The sequence below is a fragment of the Falco peregrinus genome, chromosome 2, assembly GCF_023634155.1.
Source record: "Falco peregrinus isolate bFalPer1 chromosome 2, bFalPer1.pri, whole genome shotgun sequence".
Classification (NCBI taxonomy): Eukaryota; Metazoa; Chordata; class Aves; order Falconiformes; family Falconidae; genus Falco; species Falco peregrinus.
In genome coordinates, this window is record NC_073722.1 from 113,857,541 (window position 1) to 113,884,578 (window position 27,038).

General features: G+C 39.2%; 1 protein-coding gene across 4 annotated transcripts; it reads left to right on the forward strand.

Moving 5' to 3' along the window:
* Positions 1-30: 30 nt before the first annotated feature.
* MFSD11 (major facilitator superfamily domain containing 11) lies at positions 31-27,038 on the forward strand. 4 transcript variants are annotated; one of them, XM_027780541.2, is made up of 16 exons: positions 31-168; positions 1,347-1,452; positions 2,434-2,588; positions 2,816-2,987; positions 4,534-4,589; positions 5,614-5,721; positions 6,170-6,249; positions 6,348-6,444; positions 8,604-8,662; positions 11,111-11,252; positions 12,095-12,135; positions 13,254-13,319; positions 15,258-15,383; positions 16,342-16,516; positions 17,527-17,662; positions 18,101-23,150. In XM_027780541.2, the coding sequence occupies exons 4-16, from the start codon at positions 2,892-2,894 to the stop codon at positions 18,266-18,268; spliced, it is 1,350 nt and encodes a 449-aa protein (XP_027636342.2). In that variant the 5' UTR covers positions 31-168; positions 1,347-1,452; positions 2,434-2,588; positions 2,816-2,891; the 3' UTR covers positions 18,269-23,150. The 4 variants fall into 4 exon arrangements, 3 of the variants coding, with proteins under 3 accessions (XP_027636342.2, XP_005233112.2, XP_027636343.2); XR_008746092.1 differs by lacking the exons at positions 31-168; positions 1,347-1,452 and adding exons at positions 24,443-24,655; positions 26,942-27,038 and having other exon boundaries at positions 2,355-2,588; positions 18,101-18,292; XM_005233055.4 differs by lacking the exon at positions 1,347-1,452 and having other exon boundaries at positions 33-168.

Below are 27,038 nucleotides of genomic sequence, written 5' to 3' on the forward strand. Positions count from 1 at the left end.
CTCCTCACCGGCCGGGGATCCCGGAAGCGGCTTGGGAGGGCGCGCAGAAAACCGTCCTCTCAATTAATAACGCAGCCGCCGTTAGCGGTGACCGTTGAGGAGGCTCCGCCGTGACCCGGAAGGACTCGGCGGAGGCGGGGAAATTTTGAACAATGTGTGCCGAAAACGGTAAAAAAACGGAAATAAGGCGAGGCCAACCCCTGGCAGGGGGAGAAGGGGCGGGAAAGCCCCGCCGCGTGAAAAAAAAAACCAACAAATGTTAACGAAGGGAATCGCCTTTCGCGTGGGCAGGGAGGTGACGGTTTAAAATGGCGGCGGCCGAGGGGGCGAGAGCGCTGCGAGGAGGCGAGAGCGCTGCGAGGGGTGGTGGGCCGGGCCGGGCCCGTCGCTCGGGCGGCTGCCGTGCCCGCTGTGCGCTGCCCGCTCTCGCTGCCGCCGCTGCTGTGAGGGGCCTGGCGGGCGGGTGGGCCCTGCTGCCGGCGCTGCCCGGCGCAGCCGCCGGGGACGCGGCGGGACGCGCGCAGTGGTGGCGCAGGCTACGGTACCGGCCGCACCGCTGCCTGCGGGAGCCGCGGGCCGTGCTGGGGAACGTTCGGAACCGGATTTTCCGCAGGGCGCGCCCGGCCGGTTGGTGCCGCGGCAGCACGCGCGGCGGTGTGGGACCGGGGGGGATCAGCACAGCCCTCGTGTCGGGACGAGCGGCAGATTCCCGGAGTTTTGCCTAGGGAATTCAGTGAAAGCTGCTCGCCCAGCCCCCAAAGTTGTGGCCTTGTCGCTTCAGGTCCTGAATAAAGTGCCCAAAGTCCCAGTGGTGAACTACAGTACCTAGTTCTCATAAGCCACAAATGTTTCTAGCCATCTGTTTCCCAAGGCTATGTTAAAAAAAGAAAGAGTAGAAGTGAAGAGACAATTCTCAACTGATCATTTTAATGCAGGGACAGTATCAATATGAGAAGAAAATTCGCTATTAGAATTTAAATCCTTATTCTTACTGTAATTGTATTTAATATTTTTTTCACTGAAGAAGTCTAAAAATAAACAGTGACATCAATATAAACTCAGAAGCAAAGTTTGTTTCCTGCCACAAAAGACATGAGAAATCAAATAAACTAGTGCTAGTTCTTTTTTTTTTTTTAGTTTTTTTAATTTTATTTTTATTTACTTTTATTTTATTTTTATTTAGTTTGTGTTTCTTTATGCTGTATGGTTTATTCTTTTCCCCCTCAGTATTTTGATTCAAAATTTTGTGATTTGTCTGCTGTAATGCTTTAAGGAGGAACGTGAAGTTTATCTTTACAATGAGTTCCCTAAAAGACTTGCCTGTGTCCCTTCCTCCCAAATGGCAGTTACTTCAATACAAGCTGCTGCTCTTGCCAAAAGAATTGGTCCAGCACATCAGCCCAGTTTGCCATGCAGCGAGATGAATGCTTGTGCTGGCACCACAGGAAGAAGGTATGAGTGGGACACAGTGCCTAGGGGATCTTAAAAATCTCTTACTACAAATTCATAATATAAAAAAGGAAGAAGAAAGCTTTGCTTGTGTTAAAAAACACACCTTGATATTCTACTACATTTTTTAGAAAATACAGCTTGGGAATCAAAAGAATATTAAATATGTAACAACAGTTGCGATGCAGATTTTACTGAAGTCCTCTACTGTAGATAGTAAAATTTGGTGGTTTGTCATTTACTTCAATCAGTTCTGGATTTCCTTCCTTTCCTCTTTGGCGGCAGTTAAGTGGAGCTGGTTTAGCTGAATGCTCTAATCCTGACTTGGAGGCCCAACAGAACGGACAGAAGACAGTAACAGTAAAACCCAGCCATTCAGCTGATGTTTAGTTTTGCTGACGTTTTAACAGAGACCGTCACAAGTTATAGATCAGTTGTCTTAAATTTATTATTTAGAAGTACTGTGAAATAAAATATTAAGGGTAGGTAGTTGCTAAAAACTAATGTTGCTCCTTGAGACTAAGCAGTGAAAGATAATGAAGACCCTTTCCTGAGTCACTGAAACAATGAAAGGCAGAAGCACTGTGCAGAGCCTCAGTGGTGGCACCGAGATACGTAGTTTTTCTGTGGTGGGAATGATTTTCTCTTTGGAATGACTGTGCGTGTTTGAATTCAGCTAATTAAGCAGTTAACTTAGATGACTTTCTAAGACTTTTTTTTTTTTTTTTATCTTGCCAGGTGTTATTTAGTGGATAGAGATTATAGTTCTTAAAAACTAGTACAGCTCTTTTTATTTTAAGGATTAGGAGATTTCTACCTTTTTAAGTAGAAAAAGGTGTACTTTCCTAAAACTTCATTTCCCATAGTGCACAAGGGCTTTCTAGGCTGGGTCAGCTGATTTAGATTGTGAAATGGTCCTTATTTCCTGTCCAACGTGCATGGAAATGACTTGTGTGTACAAATGTCTCATCTTTCCTTCGTCAGGTGATTTAAAGGCTGTGGACCAGAATTCTGATTTAGAACAATGGCAGGAAACTGAGCCGACGAACTAGCTTGATATTTGGAAAACTGCTTCGTTTGTGAAAGTGATGTCATGAAGTAACCTACTGCAGTCTGCTCTGTTAACTTCATGGGAAAAGGTAGAGAGAATCTTCGTCTGTACCTTTTGTACCAAACCTTTCTTTGTTGTTTTGAGTTTGTTTTTGAGTTACTGATTTTACTGTATGTTATTTATTTAAGAGAGTTACCAGATTTCTTGATTGGTTGATGGTTATGTCCTAGCAGCTAATCAGTAGCCCTAAGTAACTCATTCTTGAAGCTTGCTTTTTTTTTTGTTTTATTCTTTTTGCTTGTTTGTTTTTGACAGAGGTTAAGAGGAACTTTTTAGAAGAAAATAAGAATTTTTCCAAACTGAAGCTGAGGACTTGGCAAAAACCCATAAAATGTCTCCTGAATCAAAAAAACTTTCCAACATAATTATTTTGGGAGTCTCATTTATGTTTATATTCACTGCTTTCCAAACATGTGGAAATATTGCGGTAGGTGTGAATTTTAAAACATGCCGCATTTGTATCACAGTTATGAATCCTTTCTTGTCTTTTGTGTACTCTAATGTAAGAATTGTTTTATTTGGGATCTTTTTAATGTGCAAGACACCTTGACATTTTGTCTTCTTGCTTTTGGTTTAGTGTTAACTAGATTAAGTTCATTAACTGGATAATTAAGCAGTTTATTTTGTTTAAGATAGCATAGCCACACCTGTAACTGTGCCTGATTGCTTAGAAAGTAGGAAATTAATCTTATAAAATGTTTGCACTCTAAAATAGTGTCTGTTTTGACACTTACAATATTTAACAGTTGAATTACATTGGACCTTCCACATTTCTAATTATTCTGTATAGTCCCTTTCAAAACACTTGCCTGTGTTGTTATTATTAACCATGAACCTAGTTTTTCCTAGAGTGTGTTTCTTAATCTAACATCATTTTCTGTTCTAACTAACTAGGCATTGAGGGGGAAGTCTGAGAAGCACTCAGACTTCCACAATTGCCAAAATTGCCAAGTCACCTTCCATCTGAATACGTAATTTACTGCTTTAGTATCATGTATCTATTTGAGTGCTGAAGCAAAACTGAGCATAACATAAACCAAATTTATTTTTAAAAGAAGACTACCCTCTTACTACTTAAATTCTTAGAATCCTGATACTGGCAGACTTAGCCCAGATCCTCTAACTTACTGGGTTGTTGACGTTGCTTTCAGTATTAGTTACACGCCTGAAGCACAGATTTCAACATACCTCTTGAGCCTACAGGTCTTGCAGCTTTTCTTTTCTTGCATGCAAGAATCCTTTCTGGGTTCAGACAGACAAATGTTCTTCACTGCATTATAGAAATAACTACTTAGGATAGTTTTTGTAAAAGTCATAGTGCAGTGTGATATTGTACATGAGTACATAAGTACAGCCCAGTGATCTTAGAGTTCTGCAATGATTCACAGCACCTCACTGAATTGAACCTAGTAATCATGCAATCATGTAATTTATTGTCATTAAAGTCATTAGAAGTGGCTTTCAATCAGATCTGCCCTCCAGTCCAACTAATTACGTGGTCTCATGATCACTGAAGCTGATTCAAGGGGGAAAAAAAGGAACAAGGGAATAACGGGAAGACAAAAAGGATGGAAACTCTTACCAGAAGCTCATAGTTAGGTCAAATTAAGAGTATTTTGAAACTTCTCCTTTCCCCCCTACATCTTAAATTAAGAGGATCATACGTATCTACCTAAGAGAGGTTTTTAGTGAAGCAAAAGTTTTGTGAAATATTTTAAGGTCTCTGATGAAATCATGATATAATCCTAAAGTACTAATTACTGCTTCAAACACAGATGTTTCCCTGCCAAATGTCTCCTTCACTTTCATTGTGGAGGTGTTGTGAGTTGTAATAAACACTTATATTTTAAGTACTTTTTAGAGTCTATTAATGATTAGTTCTAACGTTTGATACTGACTTCAAACCGATGCAAGTGTTCTCAAACTACAAGATACATTCTAATGTATTACAATGTATGATTTTCTCCTCACAGCAAACTGTTATCACAAATTTAAACAACACAGATTTTCATGGCAGTGGCTACACAAGGTAATTTACACAGATCTTATTACTTTGCTCATTGCAGGGTGAAGCTAGTTCTAATTCCATCTGATAGAGATACACTCTCACGAGATTGTAGTGTTCTGCTGACTTCACAATTTAATAATGTACTTAAAAGCAGTTTGAAACATTGGCTTCTCACTTCTTTCTAGTTCTACTCTGAATTCTTTCTAGTTGAACTACATTATCTGTTTTGTATGTTTTCTTTGTAGGGAGAAAAACCACCATACATACATAGTCAGCACATCCTCAGCATTTTATCTTAGGAGATGGCAAATGTGGAAGTTTTAAAATAAATAAAACTGCTAACTAAGCTGTTGGTTGTTTGCCCTTGTACACTTCTGTGTGTATGCATAGGATGGGTGGTGTGGATCAGCTTCCAGGAAATACTGCAACATAAGTGTGAAAGGAGCAGTCAGAAAGATGAGAAGCAAAGCCACAAAAAGCCATTCTGTTTATTGCACTGGTGTAGCTGAACTCGCCAGGCATGATCAGGGACCTTTTGTATGCCAATTAATCTGTCATATAGGAAAACCTGGTTGCTGCTTTGAAAGGTTTACTGTCTTAATTTAAACTAAAAATACAACTGGCACAATACATACCTATAAAATTTCAGTGGTGTATTGGCAGAAAATGAATACCTCACTGATAGACAAATGAGGCTCTGGAACATTCTCTAGAAGTATGAGACACAAAATACAATTAACTATTGTTGTGGCACAGTTTGACAAATGCGTGTTATAATTTACAAGATGTGCTTGCCTGCAGTAGTTTGGGACTATTCAGCAATCCAAGAAACCCACTTGTACAGTCCTGTATTCCCATATGGAGTGCAGTAAGTCAAGGTAGCAGAAGAAAGGAAGGAAATGTTTGACCACGAAAGTTACGCAGTTACTTAAGTTATGTATGTACTTAATTATTTTGGAATCAACTGAACATTCTTAAATCAGCTGCACTTACAACCGATATTTTATTTTAAGTACTTAATCATTTTTGTTGTTTATTTATGTAGCATGTCTATTATTTATGGAGTATTCTCTGCATCAAATCTTGTATCACCTTCAGTGGTTGCGATAGTAGAACCTCAGCTCTCCATGGTTGTTAGTGGCATATTTTATAGGTAAGTATTAATTCTGAATTTTTGTCTGCTTCCTTTGAAATCTCTCTTTCATTTTTTCAAACCTAAGGCTACCATGTCATGCATGAAATTGTACTAGCTAAGCAGGCATCTTGCAGAGATACTGTGTGTATCAGTAGATGTGTAACTGCAGAGTACTTCAGCCTACTGGAAACAGAGTGTATTTTTTCCACAACATTTCCAGACTTTGCTGACTGTGGAGTTCAGGTTGTGGTCTCAGATTAATGATTATATATATTTTAAAAAAAAACTACATACTTAGTGGAGTAAAAAGATTACCTTATTTCACATATGACCTATGACCTGAACTTTTTCCATGTTACTTAGGAGGGAGTAGCTGATTTAGAAGAAGCTAAGTGAGATATCCGATTGTTAAAGAGCATTGTCCACTTTAAGTCTATATTCAATAAACTGATGTGTTCTATTCTAGCCTGTACATTGCAGTTTTTATCCAACCTACTACATGGGCTTTCTACACTGCTTCTGTGTTTATTGGCATTGCAGCTGCTGGTAAGCATTGTTCTTACCTTGCTTATTATTCTTTGCTATATTTGAATATACTTCTAAAACATTTTTATTTCCTGAGCAATATATTCGGTATATTTCAGTACTCTGGACAGCACAGGGAAATTGCTTGACTGTAAATTCTGATGAAAACACCATTGGAAGGAACAGTGGAGTATTTTGGGCACTTTTACAGTCTAGGTAAGCTTTATCTGTTAATCTTTTCTTTGTTTGTGTACACATTCTACTTTTTACATTTTTTGAGAAGTGGGAGACTGCATCAAGAAATACTCCACTGGTACCTTGCAGTCAATGAAGTGGGAGGGAGAGCTGGAAGCAACGTTTTTATTGCTATTGTGCATTAAAGAACAAAAGTTACATACTGCAAGCCTCTGCTCTCAACATGCTAGAAAGATACATTTTTGTTAGGGGAGTGTTTGATATACAACAAAAATTTTGCTGATTGTTGAGGGCTGTGCTGATTTGTGTCAGGATGTTAAGTGCACTAATAAGCCCTAATGGTCCTGAACAACCTCACCTAGCACCTCCACCACACCCTTCCCATCTGCCCACGAGCTCAGGAGCCCCGTTTAAACCCAGCCGTGGAGCTTCAGTTCTTCTAGTGCTGCACTGGAGGAGTATGGGTCTCCAGCTCAGCCACAGCCATACACGTGTCTAGCTATGGATCCTGGTGGTCTAAATCCCAGTCTACAAGTCCACAGACTGATTTCTTATCCTGGACTGAGTCTGGCCTGTGGGATGGCTTCCTGGCTTGATCTCAGACCTGCCTTGTCAACACAAACTTGTATGGTGGCCTGGACTCTTGGTTGACCCTGCCTACAATGTTTGGATCTGCCCTGCTTGAGTACTGCAGGGCTGGGCTTTAGCTGATGAGGCATCTCCTCTGCTGGATGTGTTATTCCCCCTTCACTCGTAGCCCCCCTTCCCTAAGGGAGCAGCCAGACCTTGCTGCTCACTGACAAACTGAAGTGAAGGTGATGGAGCTGGGCTTGGCAGTCAAAAGTAAGAAGAGCGCTCTTGTGCTTGCTGTTAATCATTCTCTGATATTAAGGTTTGAGTGCTGCATCAACCAAAGAAGTCAAGAAAATGCTTGGCATCGAGAAAGGTAGTGGATGTGGTTGTTGCCATTGAGTATTTTGTGCAGATACAGTTATGCCTCTCAGGAGAATGTAATGTAATTAGATTATAGGGGAAAATAATGAAATTATGCAAGAAGATGGAGCTGCTGACTTGGAGAGACTAAAAAGGTTGGGACTCTTTTCTTTGCAGAAAAATCAGGTGAGGAGGATTAATACTGGTGAGTTACCAAAACATGAAGCCCACAGGAGAGCTGAATTTAGAACTGTTGCTCACCAAATGCTGCTTTACTAGAACTTAGGTCACTTGGTGGGACTGGAAGAGGATTGGTTTGAAACAGATGAAGTGGTTTTTTATACATTAGGCGATACATTTTTGAAGCTTGCTGCCACTGGAGGGTATGGGGTTGGACAGTTTCTGCAAGATCAGGAAGGGATCAAACAAATTTGTTGGCAACAGGGTCCACAAATGGTTCCTGAAGAGAGATGCGTTTTACCATCCCCAATACTGCAGTTCTGGATATTGGGAGATGGGGAAGGGAATGAATTGAAGAAAGTGTTTAAGCTGGTGAGCTTGCACTAGATGGCATTGCTAATGCTGTTGTGGGGACAGAAACCTGGATTAGCAGAACATCAGTCTGAACCAGTGGCTACTTCTTGTGTTTCTTAAGTTTCAGGTTACAGATTAACATATCAGTATGTTATCGGAGTAGCAATTTCCACAAACCCAACTAATGTGTGTGTTTGTTTAGTGAATAAAATGAATGGCTTTGTATGAGGAAAGTTGACTTCAATGCTGTTTTGAATCACTATTCAGAATTACTGTATTTCAGGAAACTGTAGGCAGGAACACAGAATTTTCCTTCACCTGTTAACCAATTCAGCATTGCTGGAGCAATACTTCAGACGAGACACATGACTCGTCTAAGTATTACAAAATCATCTCCATAAATATGTTGGGTTTCTAACCTACACCATTCCAAAATTAGAGGTAACTTAGGTGCAGATTGCCTCATTTTTGGTACTACCTTGTGTCTTGATTGCTGAAAATGAATAGCCAGAATTATGGGGAAGAATCCTCTACTGTGTTTGAAGTTTTATACAGAGTAAGCAGTTTGCATGGGGAGTGACTAGTGTCTTTTATTTCTTTCACAATGGTACAGTACTTTTTTGTGCATAGATTAGTATTACTGTGGTGCTACAACATTAATCTTACTTCAAAAAGTGCTGTTCACTTTTGTTGTCTTTTTTTTTTTTTAACAGCTTGTTTTTTGGAAACCTCTATATATACTTTGCTTGGCAAGGAAAAACTTACATATCAGGTGGGTATTGCTTCTTTATCTGTGAAGCCATTCTTTAAAATATGGTAGCATGAAAAAACATATGAAGTAATAAATGGGAAAGTGGCAAGAAACTTACACAATAACAGACAATTTTTTCTCAATTTATTGTTAGACAGACTATTTTTGGAGTATGTTTTTGACTCAGTGTTCCATGGTACTCACAGCCCCTGTATTATGTGTGGTGTTTTCCAGCATGCAATGCACTTTGAGTACCTTCCTTTAGGACATTGTCTATGAAATCCTTCAGTATGCTAGTTTAGGATAAGGTTTTCCTCAATAGTTATTCTGGGATTTTTCCCTGTGCAGACACGCTTATGCCAAAATACACATATTTTGGGGAAAAGATATTCTGGAATGGCTGTACCTTTAATATACCACTATCCCGTTCCAAAGTAAGTTTGTGTTGTAGACTGTCCTTCTAGATCAGAATGGAGATTAACTTATAAAATAAAGAAAAAGAAAACCATTTCTGTTCACTTCATGGCTGCACTAATCATTGCGCTGGCATAAAGTAGTGCAGGAAGACAGAGGCTGAGACGTGCAGCTGGACTGAGAGCAGGCTGCTGCTGCTGCTTGAACTGGCAGCATTGCTGGCACGCTGTGTAAAGAACTCAGTCTTCCATTCTTGGCATAGTTTATGAAGACTAATTTCCTGATGGGATTGTAATTAATACTGTAGTTTTTTCGTTTGACATCATGCTACACTGGTAAAGAGCAGGAATTAAAGAACAGTAGACTTCGCTAATATTCTTAAGAAGCTGCATAGTGGTTAAAACTCAGTGGTTTTAAGGCAGAGATTTCTGGCAACTTTAAGCAAGGAAAGGTAGGTGGGGAGAGTGAACTAAGAAAACTGCAATGGTGAAAATAGAACAAAATCAAAGATTTGATTATAAAAACTGAGCATTGCTGGAAAAAACAACGTTTTGTAAAAAAATAGGTTTGATCGTCCTGTTCTATAATGACTGTGAGAGTTTTTCTTATTGTAGTCTTAAAGTAAAATATCTACTAGCATGGTCAATTCTTTTAACATTTAAAAGGTAAGGATACTTCTGCTTTAGTCAAGTAGGAATAAGATGTTGACTTTTAAATGGTAATTATCAGGCTTCAGAAATACTGCCCTGTTGAGGTGAATAGTCCACTTCATGCTTCTGTTAGATCTGTCTTTTCAGGTTCTCCACAAACACAGGCTTGGTAGCACAGCATAGGTTAATTTTTAAAGATCATCTTCCACATTACCTCACCTTTAATACAAGGGTTTAAATGTTATTGAAAGTATTGGAGACACTTAGAACCTGGTGGGCCTGAATTTCTGTGCATTTTAAATTTCATTGCTCTTGCTAACCACAGAATAGAGCAATTAACGGTGAGGGAGTTCTGCTGTTATATTTTCCTCCATCTTTAAATGTCTTCATAGAATCATAGAATGGTTTGAGTTGGAAGGGACCTTAAAGATCATCTAGTTCCAACCCTGCTGCCATGGGCAGGGACACTTTCCACTAGACCAGGTTGCTCAAAGCTCATCCAACCTGGCTTGAGACTGCACTTTATAAAAAATGTTGTTATCAGAAAATTTAGCAGTATTTAAAAATCAATTCCTGCTTCCTTTTACTACCTATATAAAAATAGTACAGGTATTTCAAGGTGAAGCACATATTCTGGTTTTGATCTGTAATCATTATACATGGGTTATTTTTAGAACAATTTTAGGTTTACCTTTAAGTTAAAATGGAAATAAATACAAGCATAGGCAATATCTTCAGAATCATGTGCTAGTTCAATCAGAACTCTTAGCTGTTTCTTGGCTTCCCCGCCACCCCCTGCTTAATATTTGTAAATGAGTGTGACTTCTGTGTTAGACTTGTCCACGCTAAACAAGTTGGTTGGTGCAGCAGAGCTGGTGCGCGTAGGGCAGTGGTTACCTTCCTCCAGGTGCACATTGTGTGCTGCGTTGGTTACTGAAGTTTCAGTGGTTTTAAGGCCTTTGTATTTTACAAGCTTACCAGTTGATGATGTTACAGTGCTAGTATTTCTGGTGCTGGTAAAGGCTTTTCTTAGAAATCTGAAGGGGTTTGGGGTAGCTTGCTATGTCCGCTCTGAATTATGTAAGCCTTGAAAGATGTGTTTTCTTTTGCTAATAAGTTAGGCACTTTCTTTGTTAATTGGTTCCTCCTTGGTCATAGCCTTTGCATGGCAGAAAATGTGAGTGACAGTCTTTAATATGCTGATATTTTATTAGCATCATAAAACTGAGACAGGAATTTGCCAGCAGCTGGGTACCTTTTACTCCATGTGGAAGGTAAGTTAGAAAATTAGTATGCATTTTAAATACTGATATGTAGTATGTTTGTATTAGTTCTTTGAAGGTGGCTGAGTTGGTTTGAACTGCTTTTGCACATCTAGTTATGACTCTTGTTTGTTTTTCCACAGAGAGTGATCGCAGAACTGTCTTCATTGCTCTGACTGTTATCAGTCTTGTGGGCACAGTTCTGTTCTTTCTGATTAGGAAACAAGAAGACACAAAAGCCCCAGGGGAGGAAAATTCTACTAATGAAATCCTGGGGGACAGCTTGTAAGTGCTCCTGGCAATAACATGTTGTCACATACACTCATTTGTGCTCCTGTTCCTCAACTGAACATCGTGCATTTGCTTTCCTCTCTACTCTGGAAACATGGATGTTATGAACCACCTGTACAATTTATAGATTTAGTAGAAAAGTGTCTGTACTTTAACTAAAGTGCGAATTGATGTTCTTTATATGACACATTCTCAAGAGTGGAGTGTAGTAGTGCCCATTTTATCCACTTCAAGTAAGTGCCTTTGGAGAGATACCTTTTACCTCTGTTCTCCACTGATTATTATTAAACAGGTGTCCGCCTTTCATAGTCTGACTTGCCTTCATCAGACCAGTTTAAAGGCTGGAATAAGCAGAAATAACTTCCTTTCTATAGGTTATCTTTTACATACTGAAACATGTTTTTCATATCATCTCTAAATACATATATGCCACCCTGATATTTACATCACAATTCCTTAGGTACACAGATAGTCAGTGCAGTTTTGCCTGAGACATCAGTTTATATATTTTTGCTTTGTTTAAAGAACAATGAAAATATTAGAAAAATGTCAGTAAGTATGCCCATGAAAAAATATTTAAAGCTAAAAATGCTCAGAAGAAGGGTTCAGTTAAGCAGGTTAATTTTTGAATGGCATTCACTACTGCAGAAGGCAAATAAATTTTGTAGTTGATAGTTTAGACTCTCAGAAACTTTTAATAATACACTAGCATATTCTAGCGTATAGTGATGGGCTAGAAAATGTACAGAAAATTTGAGAAATTAAGCTGCCTTCCAGCACAGCAATACAGTGTGATTATTCTTTTTCCATTTTGACCAAGTAATTTATTTTTCTAGGTCTGCACAAAACAAAGTGACGAGAGCAGTGGCTGCCTTCAGTAAGTACTGTGTCACCTAAGAGTTGCTTCAAAAAATACTGACATAGCCTTTGCAGCTCTCCATGGTTCTGCTGAAAATGTGTTTATGTACAAATCACTTGGAACAAAAACTTCTGAACAAATAAGGTTTTAAAATGCATTTCAGTTATTCCACTTTAGGGGTGGCCTACTTAGAAAAATGACTGCCAGATGACAGTGGTTTTCAGACCAGAGATGAATGAGTTTTGAGCCTGAACAGGAATTCAGTTGTCTGTGTGAGAATTTGCAGTTTTAATCCTAGCCAAAATGGGGCTTTCAACTTCCAGTTGAAAGCTTGGGAACCCCTGAACTAAAGTGTGGGAAAATTACTGTTGACATGTGATTGGTGTGAGCTGGCTATCTGCATTTCAGAAGTGCTCCTTTCAGGTGACACTGTAATACAAACAAAGCTTGACTGCAGGTAAAGTAAGTGAAGTAGACTTCAATTACATACTAGTGTAGACTAGGAGAGGTGTGGAAGGTTAGTTGTTTGATGTAGTTTCAAATCCAAGCTATTTTACATCAGCATCCTTATATAGATGAGCACAAAAAGAGCAGGTCACTGTTTGGGAAAGCTAGTGCATGAAAGTTGTTGTTTTTGTTTTTTTTTTTAAATTACAAAATTCACTCATACTGTTTTATTTTGTCACTAAATTATACCAGTTAACAACAACTTTGAACTGTGGCATCTGCAGTTTCCTTTGCAGTTTTGATGTGGTCTGCTTGTGACTGTTAAGTGTGTTTTGAGAACACAGGGATCTTCACTGAGAATTCATTTATCCTTTTAGGACACAACTGCAATGAACTGAGAGAGAATACAAAAATACAATGAGCAGAAAATTATCTGCTAATTGAAAACTGTGTATACCCTCTTTAATAGTGCCCACTTGCATTTCTTACAAAAAAGAATTTCAGATCACCGCATTTCATTTAAAGGGCAGGTCAGGGGGGGTTTGTTTAGCACTCTGTTTACTGTAATAAAGTCACAGTTTGCATCGTTTTAGCCTATTTTTGCCTTAAGCTGAGAGCAAAAGAAAGTGCAAGTTATCTTAGTAGTGTTGTCAGAAGTTATATTAATTTGCATTATTATGTCTTTACAGAGAAATCTATAAAGCTGAGCTTCACCAAAGAGATCATGCTTCTCAGTGTTACAACAGCCTACACAGGTATGAAGCAAGCAGACTGTAAAATCATGTAGCAGTGTCAGGACATTGAATTTTAACCCCAGAGCAGAATTTCAATCCCGTATCTCTGCAAACATTACTTGAATATTTTAATTAACTTTGATTACTCACTTATGACATTTCTGTGTGCTCGAAAGCATTTCTGTATGGAAGGAAGGGTGCACTTAAATTTGCAAGTACTGACAGATGTAGTAATGGTTTAGTACACTTCTGGGTCCCAAATTGAGGGAGGCAAAACTTATATAGCTGGCTTTTATGTGATTTGGCATGACACTATCAATAGGTTTTAGATCATGTTTAATGCAATTTCATTGCATTTGAATTAAAATAATAAATATTTATTTATTAAAATATTTATTAAAATAAAACCAAAAAAGCTTTGTACATTACATTTGCAATGTCATCTTGATTAACGTGTGGGAGATTTCTAACAGTCCTCATTTTAGTGTTTGTTCTATTGGGAAAAAGTTTAGGAATGTTCCAACTTTTTCTCATTAGTATTTGCTGTGGCAGGAGCCTTTAATGGATTTAAAGGGGGTTTTTGGTCCTTAGTTCTGCTTATGATCAAATTAAGTTTTAGGAAGAACAGATGCATTTTCAGTACCTCAGCTCTGAGTCACCGTTATGAAAAATTCTTGTTAGCTCTTGTAGGTGAAAAGAAAAACTTAGATGTGAACAAACTATAGGGAGTGTCATATCATCTACCGAAGGGTACAGTCAGCTGCTGGTAGAGAAATCTCAATAGTAGCTATGCAGTCAGCTTGCACCAGCCACTAGTCTGAGTTACAACTTACCTCACAGTATCTCCAGTGTTGTGTTAACCCCGATTAACTAACTTGAATTCCTCGTAGATGTTTAGTGCAATGGGAATATGAAGCAAGAGAACAAGGGAAGGGAGTCAATCAGGTTTTGCCTGATTAATCTGAAATTTAGTTTTACAGGTAGTAGAAAAAACATGAGGCCAGCTTTGAAAAAATAGCTGCTGCCATCTGGTGGCTCTTGGTCAATATTGCCTCTTTATGTAGGAAAATACAAAATCCTCTAAGGCCAAGGAAAGATTTTATTTTCAAAATTGATGGTCAGATTATTAAGACTGCTCAAAGTTTATCCCTTTTTGAAGCTGTGCAGTTCATATACCATGTTAGGTAGCCTGCTACATGTACACCAGGATATGGTGTACTGTATTTTTGCAGTAGCAAAAGGTAAAGGAGGTAAATTAGAAACAGTTTTATTTTTGAACTGTTTTTCTTTGTTTAGGCATATCACTTTGCATAGTTTTAAATATACTTTCTGTTAAGGAGCTATTATTTTTATACTGATGGCTGCTTATAGTCATGCTAGTTGGACTCAGCTATGTCACCTTTCTTCACAGTAATGGCAATAGAAAGAAAGAAGTGTTTTAAATAGCAGTCATTCTTTCTCAGTTTTAATTCATTATGTATGTATAGAAAAGTAGCAGTCCATTTTAGGAGTCTTGGTTCCTTATTGGTATTTGGGGATGCAGGGACTTTCTTAGGAATGCCGTAACTTGTGGAGAAAAATATTACACTGCAGTGGTGTTTTATTTCTTCAATTACTGTAAGTATTATTTCACATGACAGTTTTCATTTGGATGAAATTCCAAAGTTCTTGAGAAGTAGAAGTATAAACAATATATAGGGGTTGTGGCAACAGCAGCAGTACTGAACCTAAGTGCACACTTAGTGACACTGTTTTTTCTAATACAGTTTTTGTAACGTGGCATAGCACAATATTATAATCACATAGTTTTAAATTCCCTGTTTGCTTCTGTTACACATAGAGCATTTAAATATATGTATTTGAAAGATACCTTAGGGGGAAACAGCCTTTAGACATGAAGATTTTTTTCATAACTTTCATAATGGTTCATTTATCAATTTTGTTTGGTTTCCTTCAAAGGTTTGGAATTAACATTCTTTTCTGGAGTATATGGAACATGTATTGGTGCTGTGAATAGGTTTGGCAGTGAAGAGAAAAGCCTTATTGGTCTCTCTGGTATTTTTATTGGTGTTGGAGAAATTTTGGGTGAGTCTAGATTTACTATCTTGTAGACGAAAAAAAAGATTAAGATGATACAGTTAATAAAAATTCTATTTCGGTTTAACTGAATAGTATCTTTCAAGCTTACAGGAATGATTATGTGAACAATAAAAGAAATACTGGAAATAAAATTGGCAATGTGGTTCCTTACTGCACTGTGAGTTACACTGCGTAAAGTGGATATGGACTAGTATGTGAAATACTGATGACTATGAATTCTAAGATTTTGCATTCTTTTTGGATTAGTGCAAAGAAATACATAGGACTTGGAATGAGAGAAACATTTAGGCTACAATATTAGGGAATTACCAGCATTTTGATATTCTCTTTTAAAATAGTATTATATTTACATTGTATTATTTCTTAAGTGGTACTGTAACTGTTTTAAATATTTTAATAAATTGGTACCCTAAAGATTTCTTTAAAAAAGTTAGTTTGTGTTAAGTGAGATCTGATATTTGGGTAAGATTAAATTGGGGTAATATTCATTAAGTAAATATCTTTGTTTGCTTAAACTCAAGTTTTACAGTGTTTAACAAAAAAGCATAGCCTTTGTTCACTAGCAACTTGGATCCATAGAGAGGTGCATGCTTTTGCAATTAAGAGCTAAGCACAAGGCCATCCACTTTCACTTAATGCTATTGCAGTACTGGAGGAAACAGTGGCTGCTGGCAAAATACTTGCAAAAAGGTTAAGTGTCTTCATTGGCAATCATCTGATAAATCTGCCCTCATTTATCAGACACTTCTCACAACCCAGAGTTTTGTGTCATCTGGCAAATGGGGCTGGCAGATCTGGCAAACTCCTTGGGGCTGTTTTCATATCTGTTGATTTTTCAGGTAACCAATATGGGGAAGTTTAAAGTATTTTTTTCAGTATTTTAAATTTGGTTCTGTTCTTTACGTCTTCAGTTCTAATTATCCAGTTTTTTCCACTGCTACAGGTGGAGGAATCTTTGGTTTACTGAGCAAGAATAATCGCTTCGGCAGGAACCCTGTTGTGATGCTAGGGATTGTTGTTCATTTCATAGCCTTTTATTTAATTTTTTTCAACATGCCAAATGATGCCCCTATTGCTCCTATGGAAGGAACAAATGATGTTGCTTATATGATTCCAAGGTATGTAAACTTCCTCCTTTGGCTGGTATAACTCAAGGTGTGTATAAACAGCTTGTTCCTCTAACAGACAATTCCTTGAAACCTCTTTTCTGCGTAGTGGCTAACTCCGTAGAAAAAGCTTTCAGGAATTCTGTTTTTATTAAAGGTAGATATTCTACCAGCGTGCACCCAATTTTGGAACTTAAATGGTATGAGAATAAAAAGCATGAGGGTGTTTGGTAGCAATTCTGTCACTTGAGAACTGACATTCCTGACATCTAGTACAATAGCAAGACCAACAGCTATTGTACTAGATACTAGGAATTCAGTTTATTTTAAAACAGTGTTGGGCTCAGTTTTGCTACAGTAGGCAGCACCAGCCTTGCGCTGGTTTCCAAAGTCTTTCAGTGCTCATTGTCAGAGTCCGCTTGGTGTAACTGGAGCCTTGCTATGCCTGTCTCTTAGACTGCTCAGTGTTAGAGGAAGAATATAGGGAGCTTTCTTACCTCATCACTGCAACTTTCTTTTGGGGTTGCATTTTTGCCAGTTTGTGTGAAAATGCAGCGTTGTCAGTTTGTACAGACACAGCTGCTACTTGCAATTCTCAGCATTTGTGCCTGCAGAGGTGAGTATTCTATATTTAACTGGAGTATTTTTCTGTAAGATGAATTAGTATTTCTCTAATATTCTTGCAGTTTTTATGAACTCACCGTGTGTGTGTCACAGCTTTTAATCACAGCCTTGGCAGTTCTGTGCTCCAAGCACCAACGTGAGTTCTTTTAGTGGTGCTAATTCAGTGTAGAATTGACTGCAGGTAACAGTAACAGAAGTCTTAGCATTCAAGCAATTAAAATCTGATGAAACTATTCTTTTTGCCAAGCCAGGTTATTTCCAGTTCTTTTTCCAGTGAAATTTAAAGGTTGATAAATTTCTTCCATTCTCAGTTTCCAAATAAGTCTGCCAAAAATAATTTATAGATGTGTAAGCTGCTGAATGAATGGCTTTTAAATTTGATTCACTTTCTCCTTCAGCAAAGAGGTGGCCATATTCTGCAGCTTTCTGTTGGGCCTGGGGGACAGCTGCTTTAACACCCAGCTCCTCAGCATTTTAGGATTCCTGTATTCAGAAGACAGTGCTCCTGCCTTTGCCATCTTTAAGTTTGTTCAGGTATTACATAACACGGCCTTTTGGAAGTATGACTGTTAGAATGTTATTGAAATACTGGGTTGAGTATTTTAATGAGCTGAGAAAAATGTTGTTTTTGCAGAGAATTTCGTCTGGCTTTTGGTATAGTTTGTGATGCTGTAAAACTGGAAATAGTTTTCTAGATTGTTATCTTGAAGCCTTGGGCTGTGTTGTTTCTAGATGAAATGTTTTGAAATACCAGAGAACTGCGCTTGTAATGTTACAAACACTTTTGGGTTTGGTGTTCGTTTTCTACAGTGAACACTTTAAATAACAAGTCAAAACTAAATCTGTTGTATATCATCAAGACATATGTTGAGATATAATGAAGTCTTCTACAGAAGCATACTGCTGAGAGTTGCAAATACTAACCTGGGTATCTCCACTGATAATCTTTTTGCATTGTGTTTTTTTTCTCAGTCTATCTGTGCTGCAGTTGCATATTTCTACAGCAACTACTTCCTTCTGCAGTGGCAACTCCTGATCATGGTGATTGTGGGCTTCTTTGGAACAATGACCTTCTTTACAGTGGAGTGGAAAGCAGCAGCAGCTCTTGTTGCCCGTGGCTCAGACTACAGCAGCATTTGATCTGGATACCATGCCTAGTCCAACGTAAGGAAAAACACAGGCACATTTATAGTGAAGTGATGTGAGAAGGTGAAAAGATCAGGTTGCTGTGGAGGTTAAGATGGAGGAAGCTACTACTAAATCACCATCAGTCTAATTGAATGTGAAACATGGGAGAAAAAAAATGCCAAATTTGAAAGGCTTTTTTTCATGCTTTAATCAACTGAGTGTGCTGTGCGTGTTCTTAAAAATCCAGTATTAGAAATGGAAGGAAATGTAGAGATCTGTATGAACAAGTCTGTTCTGAGATGTACCTTTCAGAATGTAATTGCCTAATTTCACTCTACCATGCACTACAGAATTACAGTTTTGCTTTTTCCCTTTTCTATTACATTATTTTTCTTCTGTTCTAGTTCTACAGACAGTTGAATTCTAGTCTTGAATGAGTGATATTTTTATAAGGTACATTATATTGCAGAATGTGCCTGCACAACTGAAATCAATTTGTTATTGACTTGTTCATCAGTTAGATACGCAGAAGTATTTCTGTGGGAAGTGTTGCCTTCTTATTCTGTATCACCCAGATCCTTGCTTCCAAGTCATTTGTTTATTAATCTATTTCATGTGCTTAAATTTTATCGGATCTATGGGTGGGTTTGTTTGTTTGTTTTTAAGAAAGTGGATCAGATTGTAGTGTGACACGAAAGATTTTTACAAGTTACCCTTAGCCATCTTCAGGATGTGATCCTGAAATCTGTGAAGTATTGTTAATGGAAAACAGTCTCTTGGTTCAGCATCTCAGAATCCAACTGTGTTGGGATAGCTGCTGAAACTTTCTCAGGGTAACGCTATGTGAAGGACCATAAAACATGACTTCCCTCCCAGACTCCCAAATAGTTCTTTTGAGTTTGATGACATTTTCATCATATTCTGTGATGGAAGCATTGTCTAAGACATCTAAGTACAAATAGACTCAGAATGTGAACTCTAAGAATAATCCTGCGGTGTTTCTTCTACTGCATAGTGTAAAAATACCTGAAATGCTTGACTTAAGCTGTTCCTTCAGTATGTTTTGGGAAAACTGTACTGTAATCTTATTCTGCCAAATATAAACCTGAGGTTACTAGCATAGTAACTATGTTTTAATGCAAAAACTGTTATAGATGATAGAATACAGGCAGTGAGTGCAACTCACCTTGATTTTATCTGTCTACATGACTCCGTAGTACTTGCAGTTGTATTTCTGTCTAGCAGGCAAACAAGATGCAACCGAGAGTAGGTATAGAACGCTGAGAAGGTGTTTCTAGACACTCCGTGTAGCTATTTTTAGTAAAGTACCATTCACCAACCTTTCTTTACGCACAGTCAGAATGTTAATGTCTATCTTTAAAGACAATTAAAAAAAAGTCACCTCAGTATGTGTTAGTAGCTCCTGCACATTGTAACTACACAGGTGTACCCAAGGTTAAACTTGGTGAAGGGACTAGGGTATCTTCTGTGACAGATGCTGTCACTTTGGCTCTCAAAGGACATGTAACACAACTCCCACGAAGCACAGCCCTCTTCATGCACAGGGAAACAGCAGAGAGGGATTATTTTAAAGGCATATAGAAAGAGATTTTGAAATTCACTGCAGGTTTTTGCTGTGAGATCAGTGAAGTGTTAATGGGAGGATGAGAGGGCACCTGAACATTTGGCAAGCAAAGAAATCCATGAGGACAGACAGGAGAGAAAGCCTTTATGTATTCCCAGGAGATTTAATGAATGATGTAAAAGAGAATCAGATATAACACACACTTGAGTGAGGGGCTACTGAAGCCATTCCAATTTGTCAGACAAACTGAAAAAGCATTCAGTATTCAATCAATATGTATGATTAATGTGACTAGCAGCTCTAATGCCTCTCTCTTATGCACTCCTGTTATCTTGTAAGTTGAAGCATACTATTTTTATATACTGAGCACCATAAAAAGTATAAACGATAGGATGCTGTTAGTGATTAGAATTCTTTTGTTGCTACACATTTGTATTTTCTACCAAGTACCAAAAGGGATAAAAAGCTTTTTTTAAGATGGGGAATTACTGACTTTTGTCTCTGAACTTTTCCTGGAACCTGTTTTCCCCTACATATCAACGAGAGAAGGAAGACTTGAAAGTTCACAAGGAATAATTTTTGTCTTACAGTCCCTCCCCTTATGGGGCAAAAAAAAAATTATTCTCAGGTCTTGTGGTGATGAGTAAGTTATAAATGCTTTTAAAGTAATGCCATTTAATTGTAGCTAGATTACGGCTCTCAAGAGGTTACTTCTTAAATTGACCCCTTTTTACTGATGAACTTCTGTGATGTTCATCTGCCATACAAGAGTTATATGAACTATTTTATTAGAAATTAAAGAAAATTGCTAAGTTTATGTAGTTTCAAAAGCATTTTGAGACTGACTTTCAGGGATACTAATGAACTAGGACTTGAGGATTTTCAGTACCTCTGTGAATCTTGATGCTTTTTTTTTTTCTCCTTTTTTCTCTGTTCTGCTTGGTCTGACTCAGTATCAGATAATGTTAGAAGGCTGTTCAGAGCTATTTATGGGGTCATTAAAGTGAAGTATTACTGCTCTGTGACAAGTTTTACAAGAACTCATGAAATTCTCAAAACTGCATCATGAATAGCCATTTTTTTAACTATTAACTATGTAATTATTGATTTTGATACTTGATCTGAAGAGGCAGTTCTCAGTTAGTCAAGCTGATCATGATGTGATTGGTTTTCACCTGTTTATTTGTCTTTGATTTGTCAGGAGGTGGAAAAATCTACCCAGCTACAGACAATTGTTAGTTTGGTCAATTTTTTTTGTACAGCAATATTAAGAATAGTAATGCTGACATCCATTTATGATTCCATCTCTTGATCTTTTTATCAGCATTTACCAGCCTCCCATTCATTTTGCCTCCTTGGCCTTTGAACAATTTTGTGTTAATCTGAATTGGGAGATTGCTGTTAAATTAAGTGGGATTTGAGAAAAAGCTTTTGCTGTATTTGTGGTACTGTGGCTTTATTTTATATCAGGGGTTTTATCTTTGTAAGTGAAATTACACATTAAGTTGCTTGAGTTTATTGAAAAGAAGTCTTTCTTTCATTTGTGGGTGTTTTTTTTTAATCCTTTCAAGGTGTCTCTTACCCTAAAGTTTAATATCTTGACATATCACATCCCCATCTGGTTTTCAAACAAATGCTAAAGAGAAAGTAAAACCTGATATTCGTGACATTTGAGTGCCAAAGAAACTGCTACAAATTAGTATTTAATGCATATCATATAAGCATATCTATATTTTTGTCTTGCCATTTGGTTTGCCTTTTGATATATGAATGTATGGAAAAAGAAAACTTCTGCAACTGTTGACCTTGTTCATAATTAAGTCATGTGATTTTACTTCTGTTGTGTTAATTTCATTAGGTGCAATCTGTGTTAGAGATAAGGAAAATAACCATTTATAAAATGTTCTTTATAAATAATTCTAATCTATAAATTGCTGGAAATACAGTTAGACTCATAAAGGACACCAAAAAGTAAAAAAACCCACCCCAAAACAACATGAAACTAAACCAAAACCCACTAGGAAACCTCATAACATTTTCCAAGGTCTCTCCTGTGGTATAGTTACTAAAAACAAGTAGTGTTCTACTGGTATAGTTCTGTCAATTTTTGTGACCACTTTATACTGGAAAGAAATTATTTTTCTATAACGTTATACCGGCAAATCCCAGCAGGAAGTTAAGTGTGGAAAACCATAAATTCAGGACTGTGTGTCAGTGAACCAGACAAAGTTCCACTTGACTTTAATTGAATTCCACAAGTTTACTTCGGCTGGGGGATGTGATTCCCTGGACACCAGCCTTAGTGCCAGTGATTAACACTACGGAGGTGGCCTAGCAGCGTGCCTCTGAAGAGTAGGCGTGTATGCAGAGAACCCCAAGGATTCTTTTAAGGCACTGATTAATTCTTTGCTGTCAGTATAATTAGGAGCCACTATGTTCAACATCGTGCTACTAGACACAGTACTCAACTTTAACTGGAATTGTGCAAGTATGTTAGTTAGGACAGGGCTTTACAATCACAATCATTCATTTTTCTAGTGAAATGCGTTTTCAAAACCTTTATCCATATCACTGTTTTCCTTGCAAGTTTTGTAGCCCCACTTATGCTGATTGAATAGCAGCAGTAGTTAATACCGTATTTTCCTTGTTCCCTGCTGGGTCTTCTAACATGCTGGCAGAAATATTAATAAATGGGGGAATTTAGATAGAGATGAAGTTAAGAAGTTAGCTGCTTAGCAAGATACTTGCCATGCTGATACAACCACACTGGTTCAGAAGCAAGGTTGATTGAGACTGTTGTAGTTTTCATGGGTAAATTCAAAACTATGCTTTGATAAGCTTAATTTTAGAGGTTGTGCTAGTACCACAGAGAAGTAATGTGAGAGTGGAGGAAACATCCTTAGAGTGCAAGAGTGATCAAAGCTGGAACTGAGAAGAATTCTCAGTGGGCACATGAAGGGGGTGCTTTGTTCAGTGGAGTTTGGGCATTTAGCTGCTGCTGGCATTGGCTCTATTAGTTTCATACTTTCTCTCTTATCTTAGTTATTTCAGCTGTTGACGTGTCCTTCTCCAAGCTGGCGCCTCTCTTTTGTTTACATTTTGACACTGTGCAGAAGTTTGAATGATTGAAACCTTTTTACCTTAATAAAAGGTGTCTTTGGGTTAGAACTGGTGATAATTGGGAACAGGCTCACACAGTGATTTATCCTAATGAAAATGCTGATTTCGAGTGTACTTACCCTTCGTGTATTTCTTTTCATGGACACAGCCACGTAAATAAAAGTGAATTACAGACAATGATTTTGTTAATATGCTGGTTGTCAGAATTTCTTGTGTCACTAAACACTTGTGCCGCGGGCTTTGGAAAAGGGAGATGCAGTCTTAGCTGACGGGTCTCGGAAGTGCTTTGTGGCACCTGTGAGGGCCTGCTTAGGAAAATGAAAATGCTTGGTTTAGTGCTACCAAGCTTTGAACCACTTCGTTCTAGTCGTAGTGTAGACTAGTGAAATGTCTTGGGGAAAGCAGGGTGGCTGCTTCAGTCCCGGCCTCCCATTTTCTTCCCCTGTCCTGTTTGAGAGCCCATCTTAAGAAAACTGATGCCATTATTGATATGAGAACTTGTCTAATGTTGTGGGGGTTTTGTGGGTTCCTCTTCCCGGTATCCTTTCCGACGACTTCAGATACTGTTCTCCTAATTCAAGTGTTGTATGTCTGAAAGACTCCACAAAATTCATCAGGATTGTGGAGTATTTGGGTTCTCTTTATCTAAAATTAAATGCAGATGTGGAGGGCTGTTCTCCAGTCAGAAACTGCTCAGCTAAAAGGCAGGAGTCAGTCCTGGAGTTAGCAGGCACAGGGGGAGCAACTGGGAACAGCTTTGCTGGCTGTTGTTTGGCTGGGTTGTATGTGAAAAAATACAATTGCAGAGATGGAAGATGCTGAGGGAAGGTAAGAAGTGCCTCAGGCAAGGAGGCCAGTACAGACAAATTTTGCTTGTTGCATTTTTCCTTCAAGATTCAGTCATTTGCGCATTCATCAAAATCCACTGTGGTTCCACTAGTGTGGTCTTTGGATGGCCTTGGTATTCTGATTTCTGAGAGAAGGAATCTGTATTCAATAGCTGACTGTAAAATTCTTTATGTGAACAAGTAGAAAAGAACCTTGCAGGTTAGCTTTTGCTGTGTGCAGCCCTTTGAATCTTTGGATAAAAGGACATTTAGGAGTTTGCACTTCAAAGCTAGATCATGAAGGGGTAAAAAAAAACCCGAGAAACTTTGTGCCTTAAATGAAAAAAAATCATTCATTCTGTCATATTAAAGGGAAATTGCTATTTGTTAAGGTCACTTAGTGAAATTAGCTTCAATTAAGCATCCTTACTAAATGCAGTGGTGACTGCTTATTGTCAGAGCCACTCATCTTGTGATAATGCCTGACCTGCAGAGTTTATGATTATTAATCTTTGTAAAAAAAAAAAAAAGCAAACAGAACAACTAGCCAATTACATAGATAATAACCTGTTTAAAAGAGCCTCACTACCATACATCATTTTTTTTTAATGCTTGCAAAAGTATAACTGTAGTACAGAGCATTTGTTTTAACAGCTCCGGTGCTGAATGATCGTGTTAAGGAGGTGAAGTGTTTCCTCTGTGGCAGCAGGACAGCGGAGGATGCTCCGGGCTGCGTGCTGGGCCCCTTTGCCATGGAATGGAGTGGCTGGTGGTGAAAGGCAGCGTGAAGAATTGCAAGCTGCCAGAGTGCCTCTGCCCTGTTCAGGCAGCGTGACTGATGGAGGAAAGCACAGGTGGAGGATAGTGGTGAGTACTCATCCTTTTCCCTTGCTGAAATTTCTCTAAATGCTCATCTAAAATTTGCAGGCTGCATTTCTAAGCTACCTTCCTTCCTGTTATACATATTCCTATTAGCTATAAGGATACAAATGACATCTGTCAGGTACTCCTGTGCTCAGCTTGACGTGGGGTAAAACCGACGAGTCCATTAGCTGCCACTTCCAAGCTTGACACGGGGTAAAACCAACACGTTCATCAGCTGCCACTTCCATTTAGGTGTTTTCTCTGTTAGGTGACCCACTGCAGCTGAAAGGAGTTGCTTTTCTTCCCCGCAGGGCCAGGATGACTTCTCCGCCTTCAGAGGCAGCAGGCAAACGGTGCTGGCAGGGGGCTGGTGCTCTCCCTGGGTGTGTTGGGGCACGCAGCAGGCAGACACCAGGCAGTGCTGAAGTCACCGGGGAAACTGGCACTGGTGCTGTGACTGGAGAGAATTACGAACTGGAGAGAACAGGGTGTGAGACTGTCTGGAAAACGAGTGTCACAGGGATCACATTCACAGGCCTCCCTTCCCTCATTGCAGAGTGAAACTGAGCAGCAATCACAGGCAGATCTCAATGACATTTATGAATAATTATAATAATTATGCTTCATAAAAACTGAATTCTGCAAATTCTCAGACGTGTCGGTAAGACATGGAGTGCTGCCCTTTCACAGTCAGTGGCAGAGGACAGTGCTCAGCACCCCTGCGGGTGTTTGTCAGGATCAGCCTGGCACGGCACTTGCCTACGCTTTGTGCTTTCATGCTAGCACCGCTGTGATTTGATATACACATAAAAAATGACTGTAGGGGAAGGAAAGGGCATTATGCACACTGGGTTTCATTTCGTGCAGAAGCAATTGGATTTAAAAGTTTGGTTGTTGGTGAAAATATTTATGACGTTCTGCAGCAAACAAATAAACCACTGGTCCCTGGGTGGTTTATCCCAAACTGGGATTGGGAGGGGAGGATGACTTGGAATGCTGCAACACTGGCAGCTTCATGGCTTTGTGTTCAAGACATGCTTCCTAGATAAGAGCCTTTGTACTGAGGGGAATCCAGGCATGTTGTGTAATGCTGTTAGTTGAGGAAAGCACCTGCTGGACTCCAGTTGGAGGGCCAGCAGCTGTGGATAGCCCCAAGATGCCCACTGGGACTCCCCCTGCTGCGGGCCAGCTATGAATAGTTGCACGTGGCCATTCCCCTGGCTCCACAGCCTGCCTGGCCACTTTGCTCCAACCTCTTGCTCCCCTCCAGAGCTGTGTCTGAGCTCAGGTCCTTGCCGTCATCCTTGTTTGAGATATAAAGTAGGTTCGTGCCCATGCCTGGCCTTCTACTGTGTTGGTCCTGACCAGGTCTTACTGGTGTGACTTGTTCAGCTCTGCCTTGTCTGCGGATTGCTGGCTGGGGCTGCCGTTGCTGCTTCTTGTTTGGGTGCGGTGGGCCTGTGCCCTTGCTGGTGGTGGCCGTCTCCTGGCTTGCCTTGCAAAGCTGTCGCTTCTGCTGCTCTGGGGTGCTGAGCAGCTCAACCTGCCCTGATAACTGTGTGTGCTCGGGGAACCTGGTGGCTCTGCTGTGGATGGAGCCCGGGGCTGATGGGTGCATTCCTGGAGGTGTCGCAAGGCTATGGACAATCCGACCTTGCTTTTACCCACCACGAGCAATTTTTTCACCAGACAAGTAAAGTATGCTTGGCATTCATGATCAGGCTGGGAAAGGGTTCCTAGGGCTTAAGCTGGTTCTGCTTGGACAGTTTCACACACTCCAGTTGAAACTCTGGAAAAAAGAAAAAAAAATATGGGCCTCATTCTGCTTTCCAGCACCATTTCACCCACACTGTGAGTCTGGATTCACTGCAGGATCAAAGCAAAAGATTTCAGTTTGTGTGGGAGCCAAAGGCTGTTGCAGCTCCACATGGCCAGGCGAGGTCGGTAACAGGACAGGTAAAAGAAAAAGCAGAGGTGACTGCTTAGATACATAGAAGGAAAACAAGGGGATTATTTTTCACATTTAAGCAACCAGGAGTTATAAAATGGTGATGTGTGGGTAAATAGTGATAACAAGGGATCAGCAAAGCACAGGTTCTGCCTGTCCGTTAGAAGCCAGGCTGGGGCAGAGCACAGAAAGCCTGCTCTGTGTCCCTCTGCACAGGCTTTTTGATTTGCAGCATGCCATGGTGTGGCTTGACTTTACTCTCTGTGTGTGTCCATGTGTCACTTAGTTTTGACGGGAATGAAGGGTCATGTTACACCATTAAAAATTAAACTTCTTTTCAGATGGTGATGAAGTCATAAGGTGGCGGGTGCTTAGGCTGCAGAGAAAAGGAGCGGGAATACCCTGGTAAGTTCTAAGCAGCTGAAAGTGCAGTTTGAT